Source organism: Paroedura picta, chromosome 2 (assembly GCF_049243985.1).
Source record: "Paroedura picta isolate Pp20150507F chromosome 2, Ppicta_v3.0, whole genome shotgun sequence".
NCBI classification, from domain to species: Eukaryota; Metazoa; Chordata; class Lepidosauria; order Squamata; family Gekkonidae; genus Paroedura; species Paroedura picta.
In genome coordinates, this window is record NC_135370.1 from 62596553 (window position 1) to 62607162 (window position 10610).

Sequence of the window (10610 nt, forward strand, 5' to 3'; positions counted from 1 at the left end):
TTACTTCATGAACAAGCCCTTCTTTGTTGTTGTACTCAGTTGACCATAGTTTATCATTACATCTACACTACCAAAGTATGGTTTGTGCTACCATTCCAAACCAGGAGTTGGATCCAACCAGCTTTTCTACGGGGACGATCATGTACAAATATAATGTAGGAGGGGGAGCAAGTGAGGGGAATTAGGTGAAATGAGTAAAAAGAAAAAGACTGAATTCTGGACCCAGCCCCAGGGTTGCAGATCCCATTTCAGTGCTAGTTTGCAATCCTGATTGAGAAGACTGGAACTCAGGGCTCATTCATGTCGCTCCAAAACTATGGTTAGTTTGACATCATGCCTGACCTAGCCCGATATGTTTTATTTGGTCTTTCAATTCAATACATTTTATTGTCTTTTTATTGTATAATAAGGAGTTTATAAACTAACTTGAAATGCCTACAGACTTAATTACATTTTGTGGAACCTCTTTGCTTTTTTAATCATAAGCAAGCAGTCGCCTTATCATTAGCAGAAAGGAAGGCCATGTTTAACATTATTTATTCTATGTTGGAATAAGGGGTCAGCAAAACAAGGAACAGAGGCCGCTGGGTTAGCTGATGTTAACCAAGTCTGTAGATGACTGTCTCAATGTTTGTTTATACATCCGATTATTCTGAGTCTGTAGGATTCTTTATCATGGGTCATGACTCCGGAGAAACAAATGTTGTATTATCTTAGTCATTCCAAACTGAATAGTCAGCTAATGAGTTTTAGTAAGTTCAGAGATTTGCAGAATTACATTTTGAGATGAATGCTGACCTGTTAATATAGACTTTGCTTGCTCAAAAGTCAGAACCACAAAAAATACATGGTATATAAATAATCATCAAGGCTTAAGACTTGGTTATCAGCAACTCTTCGCTTTTCAGTTATTTTGTTGGCACTGCAATATAGACATCTGAGCTTTCTTGGTTACAGAAGTTACAAATGAAGGCTAGCTCTATAATGAGGTGACTGTAGATTTTGGAAAGCAGCAACCTTTCATCCTGCCGCTTGCCAGTCAGCTAACCCCTCCTACTCCTACTTAGGGGCTGGCCACGTCGCTCCCACAGGTTCTTTTAGAAGCAGCACAACAAACAATATATACTGGTTCCCAAATTCTCACAAGATTCATACGAAAGGTTGGTCAGTATTTTGTGTTGCTGGTTGTCATGGCAACCAAAATGGTCAAACTCCGGCACAAGGTAGTAATTTTGCAAGAGTCTAAGAAGCCCTGTCGAACATGCCTGAGTTGCTCTGAGGTTGTTTTTTAAGACAGGTAGGGCTTCAAAGAGCTAAGGAGGGTTATCTGCTCTGGCTCCTTGGGGGGGGGGGGGCAGCAGTAGTGAGGACCTGACCTCGATAGTGCAGGCAAGCCCAATCTAATCAGATCTTGGAAGCTAAGCTGGCCTGACCCTGGCTAGTATTTGAATGGGAGATCTCCAAGGATTTGGAAGAAGTACTTCCAAGGAGTACTACGGTCATGATGAGGAGGCAGGCAATGGCAAACCACATCCCCCTTGCCTGGCTTCTAAATAATCCTTGGATCTCCTGGCCACCCTACACACACCATACAACAAATAAATAATATAATAGTAGTGATGAGATATGTGTGGAAAGATGGCAGCTACCGTCATTATCTCAAATGGAAAAACATAGCCTGAGCTATCACTAGATGTAAAATGTCCCTTATTATAGTAACAATATGATCCAAATGAACAAAGTTTGAGTCCACTGACACCCTTACACCAGCAAGGTTTTATTCAAGGCATGAGCTTTCAGATAGTATCTGATAAAGTATGCATGTACCCCAAAGCTTATGCCTTGAATAAAACTTTGTTGGTCTTAGGTGCCTTTGGACTCAAACTTTGTTCTGCTGCTTCAGACCAACACAACTTCCCACCTGAATATGATCCAGATGTTCCTGTTTACTGGGGACAGCCCCTAATATCTGGCCCTGATGATTTACTACCTTTAATTTTTCCTTACTGCTTTGCTCTTTGGAGACGTCTTGTAAAAACGGCGGAGTTTGAGGAGAAGAGGGAGCTCAGCAAGAATATGATACAATAGAGTTCACCATCCATAGGCTGGAGCAAGATCAGCTGCAGTTCCAGAACTCCAGAACCTGCCTGGAGGCTGGTGCCTTCACCAATGTATAATACTGGAGGAGGGAACGTGCAAAGTGAACCACCATATAATGTGAGTGTTCCAACTGTATCCAAGGTTCCAGCTATTAAATGTCAGAATGAATGCAGTAATCAGCGCAAAATGGCTTCAAAAATAAGGTTAAATTTCTGATGAGTATTGTAAAGGAGCTAAACTTAAAGGACATATTAACTTTAATTTTGGACAGACACCATCAGGTTCATTTGCTGTGGTTCTTCTTGGTAGATTAAACAAACAAACAAAGACTGTAAAAGATGTGGCTTAGATCCCAATTAAAATTTCTGTGGATGGAAAGACTTCCATTCACAGAGTATGTTCCTCCCCTCCTGCTAGAGCCCAAATGTTTCCCCACCTCAAATGCTGTTTCTGGGAAGTGAAAGCCAGTTTCAATGGAAGCTTGTTTATGAAGCCCATAAAAGTCAAGAATTCTCTTATCATCTGAAGCATTCTATTCAGCTTGACAGATAAAATGTTGGCACACAATACTGTACCTAATTTTGAAAAATTATCTTAACGTAAGGTTTTTTAAGATGCACATTTTGATGCTCTTATTGTAGGATATTATGGGGAATGACTGGAACTTTGATGTTTGCCAGTGTTACAATGCCTTCTTAAATAAACTGTGCAAACAAATAGAAGAAAACAATGGAACAGGGAGGACCAGAGATCTTTTCAAGAAAATTGGAGATATGAAGAGAACGTTTCATGCAACGATGGGTATGATAAGAGACCAAAATGGTAGGGACCTCACAGAAGCAGAAGAGATTTTAAAAAGGTGTCGAAATTATACAGAAGAATTATACAAGAGCGAGCTTAACATCCCTGATAACCACAGTGGGGTATTTACTGATGTGTAGCCAGACATCCTGGAACGTCAAGTCAAATGGGCCTTAGGAAGTCTGAGCAACAATAAAGCTAGTGGTGGTGACAGCATTCCAGTTGAACTATTCAAAATCTTAAAAGATGATGCAGTAAAAGTGCTACACTCAATATGCCAGCAAATTTGGAAAACTCAGCAATGGCCACAGGATTGGAAAAGGTCAGTTTAAATTCCAATCCCAAAGAAGGGCAGTGTCAAAGAATGTTCAAACTACCGCACCATTGCACTCATTTCTCATGCTAGCAAAGATATGCTCAAAATTTACAAGCTAGGCTCCAGCAATATGTGGACCGAGAACTTCCAGAAGTACAGGCAGGATTTTGAAAAGGCAGAGGAACTAGAGATCAAATTGCCAACATACACTGGATCATGGAGAAAGCTAGGGAATTCCAGAAGAACATCTACTTCTGCTTCATTGACTATGCTAAAGGCTTTGATTGTGTGGAGCACAACAAATTGTGGCAAATTCTTAAAGAGATGGGAATACCAGAGCATCTTGTCTCTTGAGAAACCTATATGCAGGTCAAGAAGCAACAGTGAGAACCGAACATGGAATCACTGATTGGTTCAAAATTGAGAAAGGAGTTTGGCAAGGCTGTATACTGTCGCCTTGCCTATTTAACTTGTATGCGGAGCACATCATGTGAAAGGCAGGATTAGAGGAGTCACAAATTGGGATCAAGATTGCAGGGAGAAATATAAACAACCTCAGATATGCAGATGATACCACTCTAATGGCAGAAAGTGAAGAGGAACTAAAGAGCCTGTTGATGTGGGTGAAGGAGGAGAGTGCAAAAGTTGGCTTGAAACTCAACATCAAGAAAACAAAGATCATGGCATCCAGCCCTCTCAATTCCTGATATATAGATGGGGAAGAAATTGAGATAGTGACAGATTTTATTTTACTGGGCTCCAAGATCACTGCAGATGGGGACTGCTGCAAAGAAATTAAAAGACACTTGCTCCTGGGGAGGAAACCTATGGCAAATCTAGACAGTATCCTAAAAAGCAGAGACATCACCCTGCCAACAAAAGTGCGTTTAGTCGAGGCTATGGTATTTCCAGTTGCAATGTATGGCTGCGAAAGTTGGACCATAAAGAAGGCCGAGCGTCAAAGAATTGAGGCTTTTGAACTCTGGTGCTGGAGAAGACTCTTGCGAGTCCCTTGGACTGCAAGGCGAACAAACTGGACAGTCCTAGAGGAGATCAGCCCTGACTGCTCTTTAGAAGGCCAGATCCTGAAGATGAAACTCAAATACTTTGGCCACCTCATGAGAAGGAAGGACTCCCTGGAGAAGAGGCTAATGCTGGGAGCGATCGAGGGCAAAAGAAGAAGGGGACGACAGAGAATGAGGTGGCTGGATGGAGTAACTGAAGCAGTAGTTGCAAACTTAAATGGACTCCGGGTAATGGTAGAGGACAGGAAGGCCTAGAGGATCATTGTCCATGGGTCGGACACGACTTCGCACCTAACAACAACAATATGTAACAATGGAAGAGAACTGCTTGTCAGATATAAATATCAAACAGTTCTGACAATTTTCAAAGGCATTATGAAAAGCTCTATACAATGCTCAAGAGTATTGTTGATTTTAATGCAATCTGCTCTTTGGTAGTGATAAATTATGTTTATGGATCAACAAGTTTTGCTTTATTTGTAGAAAACAGGGTGCCAATTTTTCTTATTTATTTTTCCCTTTAAAAAACATGATGGCAACAAACTTTAGAAAAGAGTTGTCCCCCAAAAGTTGTAACACAAAGCATGCTTCTCGAAAGCCCTCCCCCAATCAGGAACGAGATTATTTTTTTAAAGTATCAAAAGACTTGTGATTCCGTAAGGGGTGGTGTTCAAAAAGTGCTACGCATCTATGATTATATGCTTAGGCATTTAAACGGAGAAGTATTATTTTAAAAATTAGCAGGCATCGCAGGACCTTTAAAGCTTGGAGAAAGAGGACTGGTTGCCTGAATTTATTGACAGGCAGAAGAGAGTCACATATAAAGCACATTGCTCTCTTCCGCCATTTCCAGCAGCCGATGTGGAGGGTGAGAAGTGTGAAAAGGTGGCACACGAAAGGGACACAGCAAAAAGGGGCTTGGAGGAGGGGCTTGGAGGTGTGATAATATTTAACGCTACACCATTCATCTGCCATAATGCTATTTTTAGTGATGTGCGGAAATGCCCTGGGATTGCTCTACAAACTATTAGGAAAATCTTGGGTGGTGTATGGATGGTTACTTCCCCAGTGTTGCAGAACAGCACAACAATTTTTCAGAGAATAGGAAGTGGGATGGGAACAAAAGCTACCCACTGTGTGTAAAGTGTCATCAGTCGCAGCCCACTTATGTTGACCCAGCAAGGGGTTTTTAAGGCAAGTGAAAAGCACAGGTCGTTTGCCATTGCATTTCCCTGCAGTCTTCGTTAGAGGTCTTTCTTCCAAGTAGTGTCCAGGGCAGATCCTACTTAGCTTCTGAGATTTGATAAGATACCATGTCACCTCCTCTCATGAGCTACCAATTACTAGAGCAGGAGCAACCAAACTGTGGTTCTTCAGATGTCCATGAACTACAGTTTCCATGAGCCTCATGGGAATTGTAGTCCATGGACATCTGGAGAACCACAGTTTGGCCACCACTGTACTAGAGCATTCCTGTAGACATTTCTGCACGACAATTGTAAAGCAAGCAATTTAGACTAATAGCAGTTATGGCAGGGGAAAGCATTATTCATGGCAAGCACATGGTTTCAATAAATCTAATACTCTTGAACCTTTCTTTCTGCAGGCATCTTTAGTCCCTCCATAAGTCACCTTTGTAGTTCATTTGCAAGGTCTAGATCGCTCACTTTGAAAACTATACCCAGAAAGATTTTTTTAAAAAATCATTGAACATGTGCTGGAGGAATAGCAATCCAAAAAGATACCTTCCTGTACATCTGGTGAGAATATCCTGCAGTATTTTCCAGCAACTCTGGAAAGATGCCTGTTCACAAATGAAAGGCATAAGAGAAATTAAAGTCTTGAAGATACATTGGATGAGTTAGTGTGATTACTTGTTCCATGGCTCCATTGTATGAAGAAAACTAAATTGATTACAGTCATTATTTTCTTCTACTCTTGTAATGGCATGAAATGTTCTAAATTCAGGACATTTTAGAAATAAGGAAATTACTCTGCATTTTGTCAGCATGTTCTACTGGAAGCTCAGAGATCTGAATTCAAATTATTGATTCAACACAGATTCACCGGGTGAACTTGGGAAAGTAATTTTTCTCCATCTGCCAAATGGAAACTACAGTAACCTACTTGACAGATTATGGCAGTGATGCTCAGTGCCTCAGGATATGCCACCTATGGCTCTTCTGAGTACTGTTCCCCACAGCATCTGCCCAGTGTCCCAGGGAAGGGGACAATTTTTCTAGAAATTGAAATAACTTCATCATTACTATAGGTCCACAATAGTAATGATGAAGTTATTTATTTCTAAAATGAAATACATGATTATATCAAGGTTTTGCAGACCTAGGAGTTCCGTGTTTGGTGGTGGGTCAATACGTACACCCAAATAAGGTGGAGGAACAGGGCATATCATGGTTGAATACTAGCCGATAAAACAAAGCTCCCAGTAATAGGGGAAGACAGCTCTAGATGCTCAAAGGTACTCTGGTTAAAATAAAAATATTATATATTATTATGTTTGTATGTGTTTGTGGTGGTACCCAGGACTAACAGTAGTCATGTGGCTCTTTTGGTCAATGGGAATGGTGAACATGGCTCTACACAGTCCACAGAGTGAGTACCACTGGTTGTTGTGAATATGAACAAGATAACGATTGTAAAACTCATTTAAAAGGTCTGCAGAAATTAGTCTTACTCGCTGTCTGGGATTTATTACAAAGCATACAACATTTACAGTGAGGCTGGCTGTCTGTCCCTGGCCTTCATATCTTTCGATCCCAATTTTCCATAAGTTTATTTATTTAATTAAATTTTGATTTTTATACTGCCGCTCTTCCAGTGGTGTAGTGGCGGTTCACACAAGATAAAACGGTAAAATACAATAAAACCCCAGAAAAACACCCCTTACAATAAATAAATAGACAGATTTTGAACTTAGCTCATTCTTATTAGTATCTCCTCCCCCCCCCCCCCCCGTTCAGCCAGGGGGTCAAGCCTTCTTCCACTGGGAGTTGTTGAGTTACTGAAAGACAACAAGAAGTCCCAGGGTATGTGGCAGTGCCATCCTAAGCAGAGTCACACCCTTCTGAGCCCATGGCTTAGAATTACATTGTAAATAAAACATAGGATTGTATTTCAGGTTAGGGGATAAATACACAGAAGTAGGCCCCACTCTGTCCAATGCAACTTATTCTCAAGGAAACGGATGTACAGCTACTTTTTTCTGTAATGTCTTGTGATTCATGTTTTAACAGAGGAATCTTCATGCTGACATTTCATTGCATAGAACAGGCTTTCTCTTTCTCAACCAGGGTTCATGAAATCCTGGGGTTCCTTGATGGTCCTGGAAGTGTTTCCAGAGTGGGTGGGAGTTAATGAGTTTTCTATATTTTTAAATAAATTGTTAAACATTCATTGGGTGATACGACCATATATGGTCATGTTAACCTGTTTCTACCCACCCCACCCCACCCTGCCTAAAATGGCCGATGATAGGCCTGGGAGGGACCCCGGCTGGGCATGTACACAGCTATGCTTCCCAACCATATTCTGCACAATCACACCACTTCTGGAGTTTCTTGAAACCTGAAGAATGTTTCAGGAGTTTCTCAGTGGTAAAAAAGTTGAGAATGGCTGGCACAGAAGAAACTCCTGTAAATCTAAGGACACTTCATGCCAGGGGTCAGCAAGAGCTTGTGCCTTTTATTTTCTATGGAGAAGAAGAGTTGGTTTTTATATCCCACTGGAGTCTCAAAGTGGCTTACATTCACCTTCCCTTCCAAGCACCACAATAGACACCCTGTGAGGTAGGTGAGGCTGAGAGCTTTTGACAGGACTGCTCTGTGAGAACAGCACTATCAGGGCTGTGAGAAGCCTAAGGTCACCCAGCTAGCTTCCTGTGGAGGACTGGGGAATCAAACCCAGCTTGCCAGATTAGAAGCTGCCGCTCTTAGCCACTACACCAAGCCGAGCCACTGCTTAGTAGCAGTAGAAGGCATTCTTTGCATGGTGAAATTTCAATCCCTAGATTCTATAACTAAGAGTATCTCCACAAACAGGCAATGAAAGACCTCTGCTTAAGACCTTACAGAATCACTGCTAGTGGAGAAGACAGCACTAGATAAATGGTCTGACTCACTGTAAAGCAACTTCGTGGTGTTATGAATTTGCTTTCTGCTTACTGTGAACAGGTCTATGATTAGTCTAAAATGACTCCAGATGGAAGTTGTCGAACTGGCAGGAAATAACTTTAATGTTCTTTAATGGATGTACTGTGGCCTTTCTTGAATGGGCAATCCCCTTGTTCAACTACCTGGCAGATTGTGCTCAGAAACATCAGCTCCAAAGGCAGAGAGAACCGTAAACTGGCTAAGAGCGAAGCACTTTGGTGACAAAAATCTTTCTTTCTGTGGGAATCAGATGTGGGGCAAAACACCTCCTGCCTTATAGGCATGTCTATTTGTCACCCCATGGTCTGCTTACAAATAACTAAATATTATAAAAGCACTCCAAGTCTTCATTGCTCTCTTACCCAAAGGAAAGGAGCAGTACTATCCTAAGCCGAGTTGCACCCCTATTAGGTTCATTGGCTTCAGTGGGTTTAGAAGGGTGTAACTTTGTTGAGGATATTACTGTACTTGCTCCGCTACTACTCCCAAAACGCCTCACCACATGTGGAAGTTGAATGCATATAACAATATGTCCAAACGCATAGTAGCTGGCTGCACTCTGTGCAGAAGTGCAACTTAGGGGGCTATGACACACCAGAAAGCTGTGGGATGGTGCAGGATCTAGTGCAACAATGCTGCCAAAGCATGTTATCCGGATGATGTTGCCCAAGCTGACCCTTGGTCTGTTGTCTGGCATAGTTTTCCCTGCATGGCTCCTGGGTGCTGAGGGTATGCAGTGGTCCATACCTGACTCTCTGCAATCCTCCGTGCAGAAGTTCCACTGAATTAGGCAGAATCCAGTTTTTGTGGAAATGGTGTGTGTATCCAAAAAATAAACAAATTCCATATAAAGACATCTACATAGATATTCCATGCTGCATGCTACAAATATCAGAGAAAATGCATACTAATCATGGCTTCTACATAGTATCTATATGTACATGCTTTCCCTCGATAAAGCGAGTAAGAAGATGTAAACAAGAAAAATTATAACTATTACTGAAACGTACTTTCAAATCCTGGCATGGATCTTCAGTTTTAATGGACCTCTATAGAAATATAAACATTGTGTGTAACAAAGAATTCTTTTGCTTAAGGGCTGGACCATCTTTCCCGCGATATATATAGCTACAGAGACCTTTCTTCCCCTCCTTAGCTGAGAATTTCATTCTTTTCTGCACTTTAACTTGTGTGTGTATTTGTGAAAGAGCACACTGCAGCTGTTTCAGTATCCAAGCACAAATGAAGCCACATATTTCACCCATGCATTTCAGTTGATTTTGATATGCTCAACCATAATGAGAAGAGGAGGGGGGAAACCCCCAAATGCAGTTAAAATAGATTACCACATGTAACATTGACCTCTGCATTCATTAGTTATCGTGTCGATGCCATTATGGGAACATAGGCTCCTGACCATAAATACTTACCATTTGATAGAAAGAATCACAGACTGGGTTTTCAAGCAAGCCCGACTGCTAATTTTATACCAAATCCCCCACTCCTATCCTTCAGCTAGTCACCAGAGAGGAGAACAAAGCTGGGAGAGGGGAAATAAACAGCTCCTTACTTTACACAGCCTAAGCAGAAGCCTTTTCTTTTACTCACAGAGCAGCAGCAGCAGCGGAACAAAACGAAGGCTCCTCCAGTAACCCATTTTCTGAATCCTGCCAGCAACCGAATCCTCAGCTTCACAGTTTTGATCAGTTCATCCTCCGCCAGCCAGTCCGAGCTTGTGGGGCTCCTGGCTAAAATTGCAGGGGAGGCAGATCCAGCTGTTTCAAATCCAGCTCAGTGTATGTGCGTGCGTGTGTGTGTTTGTGTGTGTGTGTGTGGGGTCCGCCCAGGAACTGAAGTTTATGAGCAAACTAAGCCTGACTCTCTGAACGCACACAGATATGGGAGGGGGAGGATGGGGAGCAGAATGCCACCACTAAGAGCCAGGCTTGATACCGCAGTGACAATCTTTCAGCACCCTCTATACCCTCTATACATTGTCCAAAACTGCTGGAAGGACATCTGATTTCTCCCTCCCTCCTCTCTCAAAGATTTTTCTAGATCCAATCTATAAACCCTTTTGTTTGGAGCATAATAATACAATACTGAATGAAGGCGTACACTCATTGTCATCCTATCGTATTCCTTTAGAAATTTTTGAAATATTAAGTGTGGAAAAGCACCTGAGCACTGAATACCTGA

General features: G+C 41.8%; 1 protein-coding gene across 2 annotated transcripts in view; it reads right to left on the reverse strand.

Moving 5' to 3' along the window:
- The window catches only part of LOC143829453 (TGF-beta receptor type-2-like), a 62651-nt gene extending 52412 nt beyond the window's left edge, over positions 1–10239 (reverse strand). The window contains exon 1 of one of the 2 annotated variants that reach the window (XM_077320356.1): positions 10020–10238. In XM_077320356.1, the coding sequence (XP_077176471.1) occupies positions 10020–10068 (49 nt within the window). In that variant the 5' untranslated portion in view covers positions 10069–10238. Of the gene's footprint in view, positions 1–10019 lie in introns of both variants that reach the window. The other variant, XM_077320358.1, reaches the window with a different exon arrangement.
- Between the last annotated feature and the right edge of the window lie 371 nt (positions 10240–10610).